Source organism: Mycetomoellerius zeteki, unplaced genomic scaffold, assembly GCF_001594055.1.
Source record: "Mycetomoellerius zeteki isolate Tzet28-1 unplaced genomic scaffold, Tzet1.0 scaffold93, whole genome shotgun sequence".
Lineage (NCBI taxonomy): Eukaryota > Metazoa > Arthropoda > Insecta > Hymenoptera > Formicidae > Mycetomoellerius > Mycetomoellerius zeteki.
The window spans coordinates 835014-855357 of record NW_017257968.1 but is presented as its reverse complement, the minus strand read 5'-3'; the positions used below and the strand labels follow the sequence as shown (position 1 = coordinate 855357).

The following is a 20344-nucleotide window of genomic DNA, read 5'->3' as shown; positions in this document are numbered from 1 at the left end:
TGTTCAGCTTTTTCTGGGAAGATATAAAATAGTTGCAGGTGCACCGTCAATCAACATAAACGCCCACGTGTATACGCAAACGGTATATACATGCAATAAGACCTACGGATTTTGCATCACGATAGAGGTCCGATGCAAATGCGAGATTGTGTCGAAAACGAAACACCTGCACCGGTCCATTCTCCCTATTGTCCGAGGAAATTGATTGGTTGGATTTGTATTCACATCGTGGGATGCTACTTCCGGCCTGGATCGAAGTGTGAGATCGAGATCACTTCAAGCTTAACACAAAATTATGCACACTGCAATCTGACGATGAGCTTTTAATCAACTAATTGATTTCTTAAAATATTAACAATTAACTTAATTGATTAAATTAATTTATAAGACCCAAAGAATGTGCAATTAATATATCGTATCATTTCGATCAATTATAGCATGTTCTTGCTTATGTACTGTAACGTCAAAGCAGAAGTATGACGAACGAACGACTCAGCATGCCGAAGAGTCTAACCACAAAATCACCATAAAATAATATATGACCTTAGAACTCTTTTAATGTTCAGAATGCGAGATTTTCGTATTCTTTACGCACGAAGCGAACGACCGACTATTTGCAAAGTTATAGCTTAACCGTAAATTAAATTCCCGAAGTCTTCCGGCATTCAGTTGATTCAAAGAAAATTCAAGATTTTTTGCATTACGTACGCAAGAAAATAACAAATGCGTAATATAATTTTATTCTTTCATAACAGGGATATGCATTCGACAACTCATTTTGTATTATTACTGTCCATACTTATTACAGATAATGTGAAGATTGTGGCTAATAAAATGAAGACATTACAATTCGTGTGTCTTCTGACGAATTTGTGAAAAGAGTAATCATGAAACGTATGTGAAGAAGATATTAAATTAAAAAACTATATGAAATTTTAAGAAACTCTAAAGGTCTATAAAATCAGAAATTTAATATGACAACCGTTTACGAAGACAAGGAAATGTATATTTCATCATCGCAAGAGCAGGGATACAAAGAATAAGGATAATCATCAAATGAAGAAGTTACAGAACCAAGGTTCTATAATATAATAAATGATAAGTCTTCTCTTCTTCTTCTCTTCTCTTCTCTTCTCTCTTCTTCTCTCTTCTTCTCTTCTCTCTTCTCTCTCTTCTTCTTTCTTCTCTTCTCTCTCTCTCTCTTCTCTCTCTCTCTCTTCTCTTCTCTCTCGTTACGATCTTCACATTTTTATCTTTATGTTGAAACTAATGATTAGTGACTTTATTGTGACACATCATTAATTTTTCAATCTAAGTTAATTAAAAAAACGAAAAGAATATTACGCGAGCAAATAAGCTTGGAGAGGAAAAGCTAGTACATAAATGATGTGTTTTGGACGTGCGTGTCACGTGCCGTAGGTGCATCGCGTGGCGAAGTGCATCGACACGATGCATAGCGATCGTGCTAGCGGCTGTCTTTTGAGGGCGGGCTGCTATATTTCAGCCAACCGATCTTTTTTTCGGCTTGCGTACGAACGCGGAATGCCTGACAATTGGCCTGCCATTGCGGCGGTCGTATTGTCAGACCGTGACGTACCGTCGTCAATAAGGATGTATTCGTAAAAGAATCGTATTCAAATTGTGTTTGTCTCAGCGTCTCAAGAAAATCTATTATAGCATTTTCCTTGAGTCTAAAAAAAACTGTCCTGTGTTAACGATAATAAAATGCAAAGATATGTGTTAAAATTTAGAGAACGATTAATTTTTTATAATTCAAAATTTTGATAATAATGACATATTAATGAATATTAACTTTGTTAAATTAAAAGAGCTGCTTGATTTTGAATATTATGTCTAGATTTTCACTCTAAGATAAATATCAAATATTATTCAAATTTAGGAAGATCTTATTATGTAAAATATGGATTTGTGAAAAATCAAGAAAGAAGAATAATTTGCGAATGCGCAGTGATAAAGCTGGAAGTGTTATGACACAGAAAAATTTTATTATCCTTTTTGTACATGAACCGTGGCCTAAAAGTTCATCCAAAGAAGTGTGATCACAGATGAGGGTGTGGAGGGTCGTGCGGTTGTCCTCGGGGTATAAAATTTTCACCGTTTCCGAGATTTCAGCAAGTATCCCGCGACGCCCAGATCCAGATACCTGAAATTGTAAAGATCATGTAAGTCCTTTCACGTACAATTAATGTTAAGTATACGCAATTATAAAAACAAAAATCTTCGATTCAGACATATATAAACTGTCCTCTTTTCAACTAATTATTTTTAAAATTAGATGCATGAAATATGTTTTTCCATTTTTGTGATACAATTAAAATTCTATCTTGAGAATTGGTTTAGAGCAATTAATATTTTTTCCGATTACATTATCGGATGAAAATCATTCAGAGAAATAATCATTCGGTTTTACTTCGCAATTCAGTAAACAATAATTAAGTGTGTGTGAAGATTTAGTAAAACAAAGTATTATCAACTGATATTATCTAAGATTACTTAGCTTTTTTTAAAATTAATTGTACATGTACATATATGCATATATAAATAAGTACTCAAAATAATTTACATTGTTATTTAGTTGGCATTAATACTTCGGCATTTTTATAACAGACATTAATTGATTCAAACTTGTCGATAACTCAATTAACAAGAAAGACAGTTGTTTATCAATTTACCTCCTTCGCGTTGTTATGCCACGTTTCTCCCTTTTTTCTGGCGTTATACGGCTTCCATCGGCGAAAACGAGTCTGGACGCAATTGCAGTCGGTCTTTCCGGTGGACCAGTAGTTGCTGACGGCACATTTGATAATAATCTTTTACCCTGACGATTTTCTTTTGATTTTCTTCTAACGTTTAAGTCCGACGATACGATAATTTCATCAAACGTTTGGCCAAAAAGTGCTGCGCAATTAAAGAGAAAATATGATAAATTGTTTAATAAGTTACTGAAGAAAAAAAAATAAAATTCAAAAAATACATCCAATTTTTTTTTAATTCTTAGATAAATGTTCCTTTAGACAAAGAAATGCGGAAATGAATTTTTTATTAATTAAATTTTTAAAGACAAAGAAAATTTAAAATATACTATTAAATACTATTAAATACAATTAAATACTATTAAATACAATTAAATAAAATTATTTTATTTTAGCTTTATATACAATTTATATGTATATTTTCGCAAAAACATATAATAAAAGTCTTCAAAGATTTTCTTTAACAAATATTTTTTACTATTTTACTTACATTTTTCGTTAGATGCCGTCTCTTGAGCATTGATTATGACACAGACTGAAGTGAGTAGTAAAAGGGCCAAAATTTTAATCATTTTGTAACGGGAATTTTAATATGTCCAAAGATCGAAATTTTTGTTACCCTGTAAAATAAGTGAACGAAAATGATCGGTGAGAAATAAATTCGACAAAGCTTTCAATAAAATATTTTGATGCAATCTATTCTAATATATACATTGTCGACTCCTGCATACATACAGTTCATAATGTGTAATTAGATTATTACTAACGTTTATAATAATCAAACTGTTATTAATATCTATTATATTCATCTGATTAATATTTAATTATTTGATCGTAACTACCTTTTCGTTGACATACACACGAAACAAAAAATAAATTATATAAATCGACAAATCCTTAAATAATTGATTTTTATTCTTCCACACACACAGACACACATGTATAGACCGTTTACACATTTAAAAAAATCTACCAGACACATCAATAGCGAAAATTAGCGATCTTTCGACTATACGAAAATTATACTAACTGATTACTATTACTCTTGTGTCACGCCTGAGTGCTCGGGAATTCTAAACAGCCGTTAACTTCAGATGAATTTGTTAAAAGGCCTTCGACGATTTCGTAATCACCATTCGTAGGAACACGAGTTTAAAGAATTACTACTTGAATCACTTTCTAGAGCAGTCAATATTGGCAGAATCTTACGTAAAAGCAATGGATTGTGCAACTCATTAACGTTATCGCAATTGGTCACTCTACAGTATAAATATCTTATAGATTATAAAAGTTAATAATCTTCAAAGAATATTAATGTGATATAAAAAATCCGAACAGTTAGAGAAATATTGTATAAAAAGGATTTTAAAAAGATTTCTTTAATTTAAAGTAAACAATTTAATTATTTTTTAAAATAAAATAATCGCACAAACACACAGATCAATATAATAGCCTTAATTTGCATGCATTTTAAAACAGTCAATTAATTTTCCCTTCAATTAAAGTTTCCTCTTATAAAGTGAAAGCCAATTTCTTTTTATTGTAATTATTAATCCCTCTCATATCGTTTTCAATTTAATGAACACATTTGTGCGCCATATGGATTGGAAAAAGAAGACGTATGTATCGTTTGAAAAAAATAAATTATACCGAGTTCAACACTACGATTAACTCTTATCACTGCTCCGCGCGTCATCCTCGCCTTCGACCTTGCGAAATGACAGAACAAGTCTCCTTATAAATTGACGCAGTTTCACTTACTTGTATCATGGATCTCAGACTTAACACTTAATACTTAACAGTATGTATCTCGACTTACCGGCTATAAGTTGAGGATATACTTTCCGAGTCGACAACCGCACGAGAAATGCGAGCATAATGACGCGGGAGCCTTCAAGAAAGCATCGCGGATTTGCTATAGTGTGTGGAAAACAGGAACAGACTCATGGGTACCACCAGGAGGAGGTGCTTTAAAGGCGTCATATACTGTAGTCTGTTGCACCGGCCGGACCACTTTCTATTTCATTTTTTTCCTCTCAATCCTCTCCCCCTCTGTCTCTCTCATTTGATCTCTCCTTCTGTTTATCTGGACGACTCCCGTACTCTGTCTCTCTCTCTTTTTACTCAGACGGAGAGACTGGTTTACCGGCTGGCAGGGCCGTAGGTGCCCAGGAGCGGCTAAACAATGGTTAACGACAGCACAGTCCTTTAACGAGTCTCTTTGATGCATCTCGGGTATCGTTAATGTCACTTCTTCAGGCTGGACACTACTACGATCTAGAAATGCCAATTTTAACCGGCAATGATCCCTCCAGAAAAGAATTTTCATCCTACATAAATCAAGAGAATAAAAGTTTCTTGATTTAAGTAGGATTTCATGTTAATGAGATGATGATGAAATGAAGTTACTTGAATTCGTATTCATTGTACTTTAGCGAAGAGTTGAAGCCGGACTGCAATTTTTTGAAGCCAAGGTGATTTTTGAGCGCAAAAGATAACACATTTAATGATCTTCTGTAGTTTCTAAAATAACAGGTTATCTCATCCAATAGCTGCAGTTAATATCACAGCAGATCTTTAACGAGCGAACGTAATTTCTCGAATGTTCTTCGCTTTCTGTTTTTGACCATAATACGCGAATATTTTCGTCGTGATTATGAAAAAAGAAATAAACAAAGATTAATCAACGCAAGTATACAAATTTCCGTTACAATTAAAACTGCATTATTATTTCATAAAACCATCGTCTTATATAAATGGTTCCAAGAAAAAAAATTTAAAGGGATTAGGATTTAAAGGAAGCTTCTCTCTAGATGTGTATGTCGAGTTAATATCAGATAGTTTCCATCTTATCTTTTCTATAAGTCTTTTTATTTTTATTTGTTCATCTTTTGAAAATATTATGATAATTATACTAAACATTTATTACTAGTAGAGATCACTGGAATAATGAAATTGGTCCATTGGTATTTTTTACTACAGTAACACATAAATAAACTGTTTCTCGTTGAAGATTCATAACTTTCTTCGACGAGCGCGTCTTGTGCATCCATCCTCGAAACTCCTCTTGGCCTCTCCAAAGAGAGGAGAGTATCTCGAAACGGAGGATGCTGCGCTGGCGAAGATCGCGTGTGCGGTTCGTCCGGTCATTGCACGGGGCTTTTCGGATCTCGATTTCAGGGGCCCTCGCTCTTAACAGGGCCCTCCTCCCTTCGGCTTCCTATCCCTTTGTGCCGTTTATCCAGCGACCCTCCGTCTCGCGGCGTCTCCCCCCCACTTCGTCATTCTTCGTGGTTCCTCCATCCTTGCTCTTCTCGCGTCAGATTTGTCCTCCGTCTCGCTTGTTCATGTACGAATCGCGGCGCTATGTCGCGATATTTTGTCGGTTTTATTTTGGAGAACATCTGGTGGCTGGCATGCGGACAAAGAAAACTTGCTCGCTCAGGAAATCCTCTCGCAAGAGGCAAGAGGGTGGCTCACGCACGCGGTTAGGCTTATTTACTTGCTTCTAGTGAGTGACGTAGAATGTTTGTAAACAATGGGCCCACAATGATGGCGGAGAGACGATGATGGTGAAATAAATTAGGGGTGATTCGAGGCCGCCTAGCTACTCCTTGGAGCTGCGGAGAATAGGAAACGTTTAATATTTAAAGTACATGTATCTATTATGTTTGTTTCCATTAAGATGATTATTAAACCAGTTGTGCAAACATAATTACTTAAAAATAGTAATGAGAAAGAAAGAATTTCGGATAAAATTAAGAATTTCTGTTGCTTGCTAACTTCGACTTTGAAATGAAGCAGTTTTTCTTTTTAATGTTCGGCTGAGTCATCTTTAATAAGAAGAAGTAAGCCTTTGGCAATCTTTTAACTATGTTTAACGATTGTGTAGCGAAGGTTGCGTCAACACAGGATTACATATGTTTAAAGTTTCATTATGAAAACAGCTAAGGCATCATTGTTTCCCGATTACAGAGCTGCGTAATAAAACGTTTACGCGGAGTTATGCAAAAAATGTTGAAGATATCACTTACAAGAGCAATTTTAAAAGTCCAGGAATAATATTAAGCACAAAGCTATATACACGGGATTAATTTCAAAAATTACTAAAAAAAATCGATTTCTCCAAAGATTTAAAACAAAATGATTTCGATATACACAGCTCGAACTTATAAAGCGCATCGTTAAGTTCAGAGTTAAAAAATTGGTATCAACTTGTCATGCTTGTTTTCTACGTTGGCAATCCGAAACGATCCGATTTAAACTCGCTCGCTCGATCCCCAAGTTCTCTGACTCCCTTCGATGAACAATGGCCATTTACTTGCATGTCCAAGCGTCGCAAGTGTGTGCATAATCGACACTCCGATTCGCGTGTAGGTGCATCTCTCGGGAGACGAAAACAGACCGGTTCGTCGCGCCCAGAAGGAGAGAGAGAGAGAGAGAGAGAGAGAGGAGCGTCGTACCTAAACTACGGGCCCCAAAACAACAATATGGCGTCTGGCTGTCCCTTTAAAACGAGTTAATCCGTCTGTCTGGCCGTCTGCCGATCGCCTGAGAACCAAGAAGATTCATTTCCCCTTTTCTTTTTTTTTTGTTCATTCTTTTTCACACGTACCCCGAAAGGGCCGTGTGCCTCAATGGCACAATGCGCGAACGCCGCGCCAACTCACATTCGCGAAGCCTTTCCGGGCAGGTCCCACAAATGTACATACACACTCACACTCAAATATATTTAAACACGCACACATACACATACACACTCACATTTATACAGAAATGTATACATAAACACATGTACATTTGCACGGCTATAATCGCCGTTCTCTCGCGTATACGAGTACATACTCCGGCGAAAGTGAAATACGCCCGTATTTCCCCGACGAAGATTGTTGTGTCTTCGGGGTCCGCCATAGGGCCCGCCGCGCCGGACAGATGTTTCAGGCTCGTTTCATCCGCGTTGGGTCAGCGCAGCGCGGGGTGTGTTAGGGGGCACAACGAGATCGCGGTAATATAATGCGAATCGCGGATTCCCGGACCCGACCTCCGGGCCCCTCGAGTTCGTTGACCTATACCCGAGACGAGTCCGGCGCAATTTCGTGGGCGGCCACAGCGTATAATGCTGCAGCGCAACATCCTTGGTCTTTAACCCTTCTTAGAATGCGAAAGATATTGTACTTCTTGTATTCTATCTATAATATATGAATTTTGAATAATACTAGTATAATACTGTAATAATAAATTATATAATTAAAAATATAAAAGGTATAAACTATTTAACTTTTTACATGAAATCTTCACAAACAATCAAAATGTTCGTAATAAAGAGCAACATCTTGTATAAAATATTTTCATAAATGCATAAAATTTATATAAATTAATATATTTTGCAATATTTATAAATAATTAGTTATATTTTTTAATTTCCGCGCATTCTTTTCTTGTCATAGGAGTGCGCGAAGATAGTGATAGATGATAAAGTAAAATGTTTATACGTAGGTATTTTAGCATAATGAAGCTTTAATTAATTTTGACAAATATTTAATTAAATAAACATACGAGTCTACAGTGTATTAGGATAAGATCCAGTCCAACGCTTACCGTTTAAAAATTCAGAATCCAGTTTGTCCCAACGATTGAGCAGCGCTGAACGAGGCTGAGAAAGGCCCGATGTTAAAACTCGCGCTCTGTGCATTCGCTTGGCTGTGTCCTCCACCATAAGGACCACCTCCACCTACAGATCCTGCTGATGCTGAGGCAAAGGACGCTCCTTGTCCATGGCCGCCATAGTCCGGTTGCCATCTGCGTAAATCAGAAGGTAAAATGCAAACCGTTATCTTGCACAAATATTTGTGAAGAACTGCAGATTTTTCTTGATTTATTATGTATGATAAAATGATAAAATAATTTAATTTTTACGTTTACATATAAAATAGCGATGATTGTTCTTTAATCAAGTAAAATAATATTCTACACGTACCCTCCGTATCCTCCACCACAGCCATATCCTCCACGACATCCATATCCTCCGATGAGACCATGTGGCCTATGAGATCGAAACGGTTTATAATGATGATATTTTCGCTTGTTTCCGTAACGGAAATACGCATCATCGTAATCATAATCACTGTAACCACCTAACAAACCGAATTGCGGCGATCTTTGCTCTCTCGTGGCTTCTAAAGTAATATAAGCATTTATATTCCTTTATACATAAATATTTAAATAATATGCTAATTAGATATCAATATTTAAATAATATTCTAGTTAGAAATAAGTGCACAACTTCCCCTAAAAAAATAAAGAAGTTGTATAAACATCATATATGCAAATGAAAAATGCACAAATTTTTACATTATTTTTGTTAAAATTAAAATTGCTTTTTAAAGACGTGCTAGTTATAAAAAAATCTTAATCTATTAAATTAAAAATTTTTATTACCAATTTCGGAGGATTCGTTTACAGTCAAGGCAACGGGATCTAACACATCAGAATTATCCATCTTTTCCATTGGTTTACCAAATGATTCTCTTAGAAAAATCGCGCTAAGTGCCGTTATTAAAAGCAAACTTCTCATCGCGAAACGGAAGTGTCACTGTTACTTGTTAAACGTCTGGAAAACGATTCGAAGCTGGTCTTACGTTTCACATGCTTTTATATCCCTTCACCGTCAAAATTCAAGGAAAGTCGTCCACAATTTCACAATGTCGGCAACTCCGAACGGTCATTGGTTTTCAAAAAGTAGACGACCTTCCGTTTCAGGGACGACCGGAAATAGGCCGAAGATATAAACGGAATCCTAACGCCGATGGATATTGACGTAAGTTTGATTTTAACCACGTACTCGAAAGTATTTACACATTCATTTAAGTTTGCTCATGTTATGTACATACGTGTCACGTGGTCCAGGAAAAAAGATGATCCTCTTCTTTCTTCACACTATTTCTTAATAATTTCAACATTATTATTTACTAATGTAATGTAATATTATAAGTTTTCATATTCGACAAATATAACATACATGCGTCACTTATATTAAATGTTTATGTAATTTAAGAGAAAGAAAGAAAGCATATACTTTTATTTACACATAAATTGTATTAATATTTAAAATATTTTATTGAGCAGTCGACCTTTCGTTGTCCATGAATGAGAGAAAGTAGACTGAAGACAAACATATATGCACAGATAAAGTTCTTACAACATGTCTTAATATGTAATAATTTGATTACACGTCCAAAACTATTTTTACACGCTTATTTAGACTTATATATTTTCGTGTATATATTTCTTATAATTTTCAAGAGAAATCAAAATTTTTTTATCAGGATTCTTTTAAACCCACTTTGTGAAATATTAGTAACAAAAAATCCTTAATTATACTATATAAATTATATTTACAATTGATTTTACGATTGAATATTATAAGTTATAACTACAAAAAAACGCATACAATTGTAGAATTCCGTTTAATAATATTTATGAACTAAGAAAGATAAAATTATTCAATATATCAAAGAAATTCATTCTGCAGTCAAGGAAAACGTATGTGATAATAAGAGTTTATTACACTTTCAATGATGATTCAAGGTATTCAAGTATATTTAAAATCTGCTTAAGAAAAATCTTTTGTTTTCAAACTTTTTTAATAAGTTCAATTTTTTTTGTCGTAGGTATATATTAATCACATTTTAATAAAATTATATGTATACATTATATATAATTATATGATATATAATTTTATGTATAATTATATAATACATGTTTTTATTTATTTAAACACATCTCTTTCTCAATTATCACTTATCAAGTTATACATATAATAATTTAAGATATTAATTATTATATATATGATGCGTGAAAATAGAATGGATATATAAAGTGTATTAATATGTTAATTGCGACAATTAAAACGTTACATCGAAAACATCACAAATTTTATTAAATTTTTACATGCTCACAACTCGCGTAATAATATATTACATAATAAGAATGCATAAGAGACTGCAAAAAGGCACGTCAAGTCCATTAAACATCTATATATGTATATATGTATATATATATTGTATAACGATAACGCACGATAATAAACGATAATACTAGGAAATAGCTAAACAAATGACACGCATAAAAAACGATTATCGATAATTACGTATTAATTGTGACAATCACGTAACAATTCGCGGATTCGGACGAACATCATATAGGTACGTCACGATTGATTCTGATGGCATCCCTCTCTCTTTAGCTTCCTCGTTTTGTTATTCTCTCTCTTTCTCTTTCTCCCTTTTTCTTTTTCTCTTTCTCTCTTTTATTTTTTCTCTGCATCTTTGCAATTCTCTCTTCCGTCCGTTTTCCTTGTTCGTACTCTCGCGCAGAACAAGTCCGACGAGTTTTTATCCCCGTTGTTTCCGACACTCCAGAGATGCCTGCCATCGTGAGAATAAAGACAAAGAGAGATGTTGCTGGTGCCAATCGTGAACGCTGTTATTCCCTGATTTTATAAAAATATACGGGGACGTAAGCAGTCACAATTAATTTGATCGTCGAGTATTACTCTTATGAATGGCATAGTTGAGATCGCATTTATCCTTCGAAATCTGAAGTGGTTTTAACTTTTAATTAACATAAGACAGATTTTTTTTGTTTTAATCAATATTATATAAAAAGGTATATATATAAAAGAAAAAAATAAGAAATAAGTAGATAAGTTAAAATCTATTAACACATCGGGTTATTTTAATCGGCATCTTTAAATTTATTTAATCACATTTACAATAGGACTTTTATAATATCTTTATTATTAGATATTTCATTGGCATGTCATGTAAATCACAGATCCAAAGTTCAAAGGAGGCGATCTACACGCAGCTAATTATATATAATTTAAGTACGCTTATAAATATAAAAAGAGTATTAAATTAAGATCTTTTATTTTAAGTGTCTAAATATATTGTACATATATATACATATATGTATATATTAAAACCATTCTGATCACAGAATGTCTCGGATGAGTATAAAAATGATTTAGTCTGAGGCAGATATGTCATTAATCAACTGAAAACGGGTTCTATAAATTATATTTCTATGATTAGCCAAAGAACCTTTTGTCTTAAGTTCTGATGTTGTAATTTATTCATCTTACACATTTCATTGCATCGAGCGAAACAATATTCGATCTGCCTCCAACACGATTCGCAATACGAATATAAATAAATACTTGCTCTTACATGTTTTCTAATAAATGCTCAAGACTGTTTATCTATTTTTAAAATTGAACTTATTTTCGAGAGAGAGAGAGACATCAAGGAAATCTCGAATTTACAATCACAATTTCCAAAAATACATTCAAATTTATAACTCGTGATTATAAATTTAAACGTATTTATTAATAGACAGTTTTATGATATGCATACTTCTAATTTTTCAATAATTAATCTTTAATTCTCATCGCAAAATTAAACAATATAATATTCGTACCGCGTAAGTAAGTTTGTTCGTGGAACGTCAAAATATAAATTGGAGTATTATATCGCTATTATGGCCAAGAAGATTCTTTCCGAGTCTCCTTGTCGGTTAGTTTCGTTATATCACAATGTTTAATTAAAGATCAGCATATCCCTGGTATCGGTTGAAGCTGATGCTTGGCTTGACGCTGAACTTTTCGATCCTATTTCACCGTAAGATCCTGAAGACGCATTGCTGGACGCGTCGGCTTTTGCGGATCCTGATCCGTTAGTGAAGGCCGACGATTTGCTGTTTGCTGATGCCGATCCACCACCGGACGCAATTGCATTAGAAGACGCCTGTGCGTTGGCGTTTGAGCCTGCGGGATAGCGAATCATTTAATTATGATCTGTCCTGACGCCACAGCCTCCGCCATGGACAACGCTGATGCCTTGGCCTCGGGGCTTAGGTCTGTGGAAAAATGAATAGGAAAAGCTCTGTTATGATCGGTGAATCTCCGATGGATATACAAATATTTATGATGTAGAGCTTTCGACTGGGTTATCCATCGGAGTGCAGGATGAGTCTTTTATCATTTTTCCACCCAATGGCGTTTTCGTAATCCATGAACGAAAGTGTTATAAGGAACATGCGTGACAATGTGATTTAGATACTTTGATTTGTATTAACACTTCCGAAGGATTGATTTTTGTAAGCTCTCGTCATTAATAATAATGATATAAGGCTGAATAATTTTTCATCTCTTATGTAACACACAAGATAAATTATGCGTTAGAAATTGTTAGGATAGAGGCGTCGTTTGTTCGATGATTATTTGATGAATATTTACATACATGTAATAAGATGTTACGTGTCAAAGATAAACGTCAACAAGCATTACATAATGACGATAATAATTAAAGGAAGTTGTGCTTATTTCTAATAAATAGTAACTACGTTAGCAAGCAATTAAAAAAATTACGTGTTTATATAGTTAATTTTCCGAATTTTAGGATACGGTTAATTAAAAAAAAAATTGTTTATTTAGTTTATTATACAGGATACTACACGCAACACAGATTTATATGTAAAACACATATATACCTCCTCCGACTGATCCGCCGAATCCGCCTTGATTATCGAATCCGCTTTGACCACCATGTCCTCCGGTATGTCCTGTTCCTTTAACACCGTTTCCGTATCCACCAGGGACACCACCGGAACTTCCAGCGTTAGCATTGGCGTTACTATTGGCATTAGCACCAGAAGAACCACCGCCATAGCCACCGAGGTTCAGACCGGAAGAGCCACATTGTGCACATCCACCGCTACCGTGGCCATTGAGTGAGCCTTCGCCGAATCCTCCGTGACCTCCAGATCCTCCAAGAATAGTTCCATGACCGCCGGCGGCTCCGGCATTGGCATTGGCATTAGCGTTGGCGTTAGCATTGGCTCCGGAAGAGCCTCCAGCATGTCCACTGTGAATATTTGCACCATCGTTTCCAAATCCACTGCCTTGACCACCGAAAGAGCCCCCACCGTATCCTCCGTGACCTCCGGATCCTCCAAAAATGGGTCCATGTCCACCAGATCCTCCAGTGTTAGTGACTCCGGTGTTAGCATTAGCATTAGCGTTAGCACCAGATGAACTACCGACTTGTCCTCCAAATCCGTTGAAGTTTGGACTAGATCCGTGATCTTCGTAACCACCAAGAACTCCCGAAGATCCGCCACCGTGTCCGCCAGAGCTAATTATTGGACTTTCTTTGATCGGTCCTCCTCCAACAGCGCCGGCATTGGCATTGGCGTTGGTACCAGCATTAGCTCCCGCCGATCCGAATGAGCCAGGGAGTCCTCCGGATGATTGTCCCGGATAGGTGGTAGAAATGCCTTTAGGTTTGTCGCTCAAAACGCTCGAACTTCCTGGATAGTTTCCTCCTCCTCCGACATTTTGGGATACGCCACCATTAAGGAACGGATTATTAGTACCTATCGGTTGTTCTCCGGCGATGGCACCAGCTCCAGCATTTGCGTTAGCATTGGCACCGGCGTTGCTACTGGAATGACCGCTGGGATATAGAAAGGGATTATTACTGCCAATTGGATTTTTGTGTCCTGATGATTCTACTGGGTAACTGCCACCTTGTTGATGTCCGCCTTGTTGATATCTTCCTGGTTGATGTCCGCCTTGTTGATATCCTGCTGATTGATATCCGCTTTGATGTCCGCCTTGTTGATATTCACCTTGATGATATCCACCTTGCTGATATTCACCTTGCTGATATCCACCTTGCTGATATCCACCTTGTTGATAATTGTGTCCACCTCCGCCGTTTGCACTCGCACCTGCTTGAGCGTTAGCATTAGCATGGGCATTAGCATTAGTATTTGATCCAGCGCCATTAGATAAAAACGGATTTTCTTTATATCCAGGATAGGTTCCTTGAACGCCATTATTTCCGCCAATAACTGTAAAGAAATATTTTTAAAAATTAGTTTCTTTATCGTATTTATTTAACTAATAACATTACGTATATATGATGTAACATATATAAAAACATGTCGTTACAAATACTAAAACTAAATTATCACATGACGAAAGTAACGAAGTTCATGCTCTCAGTCTCAGTCACGCATAATTTACGTCAGATTCTTAGTTTCGTGTCTTTTCCATTTAGAGTGCTTGTCATGATGAGGAAAACAAGGAAAATGCATTATCAGCAGCGTCCTTGTTTCTTGTCATCGTTACAGGAATGTTCTGTTAAAGAATGTACTGTGATTTTCAACCTTCACCTCGACTATAACACAAATGAAAGAAAAATGTCTTCATTCTTAGTTTACATATCCTTGAATGTGACTTCCGTCTGATGTAAAATCTGTGCAGGATGCTTCAATTGACGAAGCGAGAAGTACATGGAATGAGGTGCACATTAATCACATAAATGAGCTGTATACAAAGAAACAGATGATTCACAGTATTTTGTGGTCAATTGTTATCCAATTCCAACAATGTGTCACGAGTTAATTATTAAAACATTGTAACATGTATGATAAGATATATATAGAGAGTAGTACATGGAGAGAGTAATAGCGAGACGATTAATTATGACATTACTTTCATGAAAAATTACATTAAAAAAATAGTGCAGAAAATTCATAGAGCTGCCACACCAGTTAGTGCATTAGAATCTCAACGAGACGATAATTGCACGATGACTTTCAAATGTGCTCGATCATGAAGTGTCACCTGGATTAGGCCTTGGTTCCTCAATGATGATGACCTCGATGGGTTGCTGTTTTGGTTTACCACCATAATGCGGTTGACGGTGGTGATGGTGGCGATGGGGAGGAGTCGGACGATGATACGGCGGATATTGCGGGGATTCCTCGACAACGACAATCACATTTCCCTTACCAGCTCCAGGCGGCTGGTGAGGTATCGAATAGACAGGTAAAGTTGGTTGAGAAAGCGGCAGCATGTTTATGGGAATAACTTCTATTTTATCTATTCCTCCGCCAGGATACTTATCGGGAATCACATTCACGCCGCCACTACCTAAGACGTTAGCACCCGCGTTCGCATTTGCGTTAGCATTAGTGTTAGCGTTGCCGATGGCTTGGGGTCTAGAAGGATAATAAGAGGGACCAACAGAATACCCTCCGCCATTGGCGTTGGCATTCGCGTTCGCATTAGCATTAGCACTGGACTGAGAGCCACCATAACTTCCGTAATTCGGTTGAGTAACTTGATGAGAAACGCCAGGGTAATAACCGCTGATTCCACCATTATTGCCAACATACCCCCCAGGGTTTCCTGAAGAACCTATGTTAAAAACACGTCATTAACGTGTTAATGATAATACAAAAAGGGATAATAATAAAGATAAAAATTTAAACATAAATCTAAATAAGGAAATTTATTCTTAAAAGATAATAAAATATAGTAGAACTTCGTTCATCCATTTAACGAACAAATTTGTGCTCAGTTTTAAATATCCCAACTCATAGCTTAGCTATTCGCAACATTCGAATAATAAGAACTTGAAAGTTAGTGAACCACTATTATATGTAAATCATTCAGTTATCGAAACTATCTTGTCCCTTCACATATCTAGATAAACGGAGTTCTAAACTAATGTCTGCGGACAGATAGTTAAAAATGGAATTTGTTATTTTGTCAAGATATCTTGCAGAAAAATATTAAAAAGTCATAACATCTCCAAGATATAAAAGCACGGGATATTTGAATAATATTTTAAAGATATTATGATAAAATTGTATACTTAAATAAAAATGTTTTAATGTGATTAAAATATTGGAGACATATGTTTCAAAGTATTCGAAAATGTTCACAATGTTTCACAACATTCAACATTTTAGAATTTTCCGTAAACTTTGGTTATTATTTGAGTTACTTTAATCGTCATAATATTTTATTTATCTCATGTTTTAAAAGAAGTTTAAAACTATAGAAATATGTTTTATGTACACCAGGTACGCGAGCCTACCTTGTGCATTAGCATTAGCGGATGCTTGCGCATTCGCGTTCGAACCACCATATCCTCCATATCCGTTAGCATGAGCATCAGCTTTGGCTGAAGCCGAAGCTAAGCCACCGCCGCTGTTCGCCGACGCCTGAGCCGAAGCTGAGGAGTATCCACCACCGATACCGATGGGCCCGAAATTTACGTTTCCTCCCAATGCCTGAGCATTGCTGCTAGCTTGAGCACTGCCATCTTTAGGCCTGAATACTCCCAATGGATCCAGCAATCTACCAACGTTCGCACCAATCAAATCGCCTAACACACCTTCACAAATAAATATTATAAGGTTATTGAAAGTACTGAATGATAACGTTATTTACGGCTTTTTTGTATGCTTCGTAATTTCTTCTCTTTCATCTATTAATTCTTTCATAAATTTATTAGATATCTCATAAGGTTAACAATATTTAAGTTTATAGGAAAAAATTAATAGTTAATTTATTTTTTTAATTTTATTAAAGAAGTAGAAATCATTTTGGTAACATAATTCTCTCAAATTAGATATTATGTCATCATTACATAAATATCTGGAAACCAATCTGGCAATAATATTCCTTTTAATTAGTCGTAAATGAAAGGGAAAAAACTTCCCTATAATTTGAAACTCACCAGGTCTCGCAGAGGAGTTCTTAATCAATAGCAGCACCACTACTGGCACTAAACACCTAAATAATTTCATGACGGTTTTCACTTTCGCAAATAAATAATTTGCCTATCACACACAGTAATCCTCCTTGTTTTGTCTGTTTCGCCGATATCTCGATGGTCAGAGAGTCAAGAGCGACTGAAGCTCTCGCACGAGGACAACATCTTATATACGACACAAGCGTGGATTTTACGTCGGATAATAATTGACCCTCTCTTTCTCTCCTATTACGAGTATTATCGAGTGCCTCCGTTTAGGATTTTCTATAATTTTTCATTTCCATGAAATCGACACCGATCTCAAGAAACATTACGTTTTGGGAGTCTTATACTTTTACATTAGAAATTAATGCAATTTTAGAGTTAGATATAATCTTTATATTAAATATCTGTAATTTTGGGAATAATTGGTAAAAACTGATTAAATGACAAAAATTTTGCTGTTGTATTGTCACTCACAGAATGGGTTATCAAGGACCGCTTATTTCGACGAAGTATTTAACACATTTTCAATCCTGAATTATTCCTTTCTATCTACTCAAAAATGAAACAATCTAATAAGAGGTTTTTGTGATTTTATGTTAATTTTAATAAAAAAAAACTATAAATGTATGAATAAAACTTTCGAAAAAATATAGAAAAGAAGAAGAAGAAAGAGAATAGGAAGCAGGAAAGGAAGCAATATCGAGAGAAGCAATATAATAGAACAAGCTATTAAATTTATTTTATAGATAATTTTAAAGATAATTTTTTTTATAATCCACTTAAAAGTTATATGTTTTATTTCTGACAGAATAAAGATTTTTTATTCTTGGTTCTTGGCTCTTACATAAGCATAATAAATTTAATACAAGAAAAATATTAATTCCCAAATAGCCTTAGCGACGTGGCAAAGTCATTTGCAATTTAACCAGTTAAAATGACATCTCGCATGCACGTGCATGGTTTTCATTGAATTCTGTCTCCTTTTTATATCGATGACTACGGTAATCAATATTCAAAGATAAATAATTAAAGATATTTTTTTATTTTATTGTTTTTTATTTTAAACAATATGTATTCATATGAAATCAAGTAAAACACATTCACTTTTCTATAGCAATTTTTTATAAAGATATTTCAATTATTTTGTTAAATATGCAAGAGAAAATTAATATAAGCTGCGCTTATATAATTACACCATGCCAAAGTTTATAAAATATGATTTTAATTTAAATACATCTTAAATATAATACATTGTTTAAATCCGATATGTCTTTTGCAAATTATTATTTATTTATACGTTGATTCTTCTAAAAAAAATATTTCGAGAATGCAGCAAAAAAAGAATTCAGAAAAAATTTGGCTCATAAATACGGACAAGCGACAATCAAACGCAATAAATAAAAAATTATTGTTTTTTTCTCTATCTTTCTACAAAATTAGCATAAATGATTGCAACCAATATCTATACGTAGAAACATGTCTATGTCCATCCATGCATCTAAAAAAAGATTGCAAATTATATACATGCAATGTAGCCATAATCGAGTAAAGGCGATAGAATTGATAATATTAACAATTAATATTAATATCTTTTTTATATCTTATATTATTCGCTGAACGTTCATAAAAAATCAAATTTAATAATTATTATTAGAATAACAATACAAGAAACGAAGCTATAAGAATATGAAAAGTCGATTAATAAGCAGGGGAAAACCAATGAATATGTGGCAGTAACGAACTGATATTTTGAAATAAGGGAAATAAAAATTGCAGTCCTCGAAACACACTCTCCTTCGCTCTGACGTACAAATCTGAATGGCTTCGGCGATGAGAATTTATATCAGGTCAAGGAAATAAGAGTGTAAAATACTAAGACGAAAAAGAAAGATAAATTCTGTTCAAATTTCTTCAAATTCAATATATCTTATATAGTTATATCGTATGCTTTACACATATAATTCAAATATAATATTTAATCAAGCCTTCCTGTAAAATATTTAATCTGTTAAAGTTCAAATTAAATGTTTGAGCTTATGTCATGTTTAAACTGGTATGCTATTGTTTTTAACAGTATTATTTTTTTATTACATTAGAATCTTGCAAAAAGGTTTTTTTAAAAGGGTTTTACAAATATTTTATCAAAATTTTCATAAAATTATTAAGTCATATTGCTTATATTTATTAGATACCAGTTTTATTGCAAACTAATGATGTTTGGTCGATCAGTCGACACCACGCAGTCGTCGATTTGACTAATCATATATACGAAGCTATTTTGTAGATTCTATCTTTAAGTTTCTTGCGAAACCTGTATCGTTCCGGTTCTTCAAGGTCAGGTTCAATGACTGGTCATCGATGAATTAACAACTACTTATAAAAATCTTTGCGTATCTTTCAAAAATCGTAAAACTTATAAAGCCATGACTTTCAATCAGTAACAAAATATACCGTTATATATATATTTTGTTTTAACTAACTTTATCATTGAAAACTGAAATCATTTATGCCAATTTTATGAAAATTAAGAGAAAGAAGTATATCTTTTTTTAATAATGTTTAGTTATACTTGTCTGTATTTATGAATCAAGTTTTTGTAATATACATGTTAATAAAGTGAAGTTTAAAATACACAATATAAAAAAATATTATTACTTATAAAGAAACTCTAGTAATTTCTGAGAAAGAAAAGTAAACAAAACAATATAAGATAATGTGAGAATTTTTTAATGCGCTAAATTGTTATCAAATATAATATACGTAACTCTCTTACATAATTAATTCCAAATTTCCCTGTTTTAGAAAAGGGGAATCCATTGATTGTGAATTAAAAACAGTATTACTCAGAATTAGTTGAATAATCAAATAGAGCTCGATTTTGTTCCAAGTATACTCGCAAGTGATCGGAAAATAAACAATTATCTATGACGATAATATGTTGGCCTCGTC

General features: G+C 34.4%; 3 protein-coding genes across 7 annotated transcripts; all 3 read right to left on the bottom strand.

Moving 5' to 3' along the window:
* Positions 1 to 1984: 1984 nt before the first annotated feature.
* On the bottom strand, positions 1985 to 4713 carry LOC108730502 (uncharacterized). The gene is made up of 4 exons (XM_018460233.1): positions 4594 to 4713; positions 3265 to 3394; positions 2694 to 2919; positions 1985 to 2164 (listed from the first exon to the last, which is right to left on the bottom strand). Exons 2-4 carry the CDS (start codon positions 3344 to 3346, stop codon positions 2113 to 2115), a joined length of 360 nt encoding a protein of 119 aa, XP_018315735.1. The 5' UTR covers positions 3347 to 3394; positions 4594 to 4713; the 3' UTR covers positions 1985 to 2112.
* A 1000-nt stretch (positions 4714 to 5713) lies between these two features.
* On the bottom strand, positions 5714 to 9348 carry LOC108730496 (glycine-rich RNA-binding, abscisic acid-inducible protein). Its single transcript, XM_018460226.1, has 4 exons — positions 9213 to 9348; positions 8752 to 8950; positions 8373 to 8573; positions 5714 to 6394 (listed from the first exon to the last, which is right to left on the bottom strand). Exons 1-3 carry the CDS (start codon positions 9346 to 9348, stop codon positions 8384 to 8386), a joined length of 525 nt encoding a protein of 174 aa, XP_018315728.1. The 3' UTR covers positions 5714 to 6394; positions 8373 to 8383.
* A 2371-nt stretch (positions 9349 to 11719) lies between these two features.
* LOC108730545 (glycine-rich cell wall structural protein 1.8) lies at positions 11720 to 17539 on the bottom strand. Of its 5 annotated transcripts, none has more exons than XM_018460314.1 (6): positions 17375 to 17539; positions 16730 to 17029; positions 15469 to 16044; positions 14056 to 14690; positions 13326 to 13869; positions 11720 to 12600 (listed from the first exon to the last, which is right to left on the bottom strand). In XM_018460314.1, the coding sequence occupies exons 1-6, from the start codon at positions 17442 to 17444 to the stop codon at positions 12374 to 12376; spliced, it is 2352 nt and encodes a 783-aa protein (XP_018315816.1). In that variant the 5' UTR covers positions 17445 to 17539; the 3' UTR covers positions 11720 to 12373. The 5 variants fall into 5 exon arrangements, with proteins under 5 accessions (XP_018315816.1, XP_018315813.1, XP_018315814.1 ...); XM_018460311.1 differs by having other exon boundaries at positions 13326 to 14378; positions 14409 to 14690; XM_018460312.1 differs by having other exon boundaries at positions 13326 to 14690; positions 16730 to 16830; positions 16870 to 17029.
* Between the last annotated feature and the right edge of the window lie 2805 nt (positions 17540 to 20344).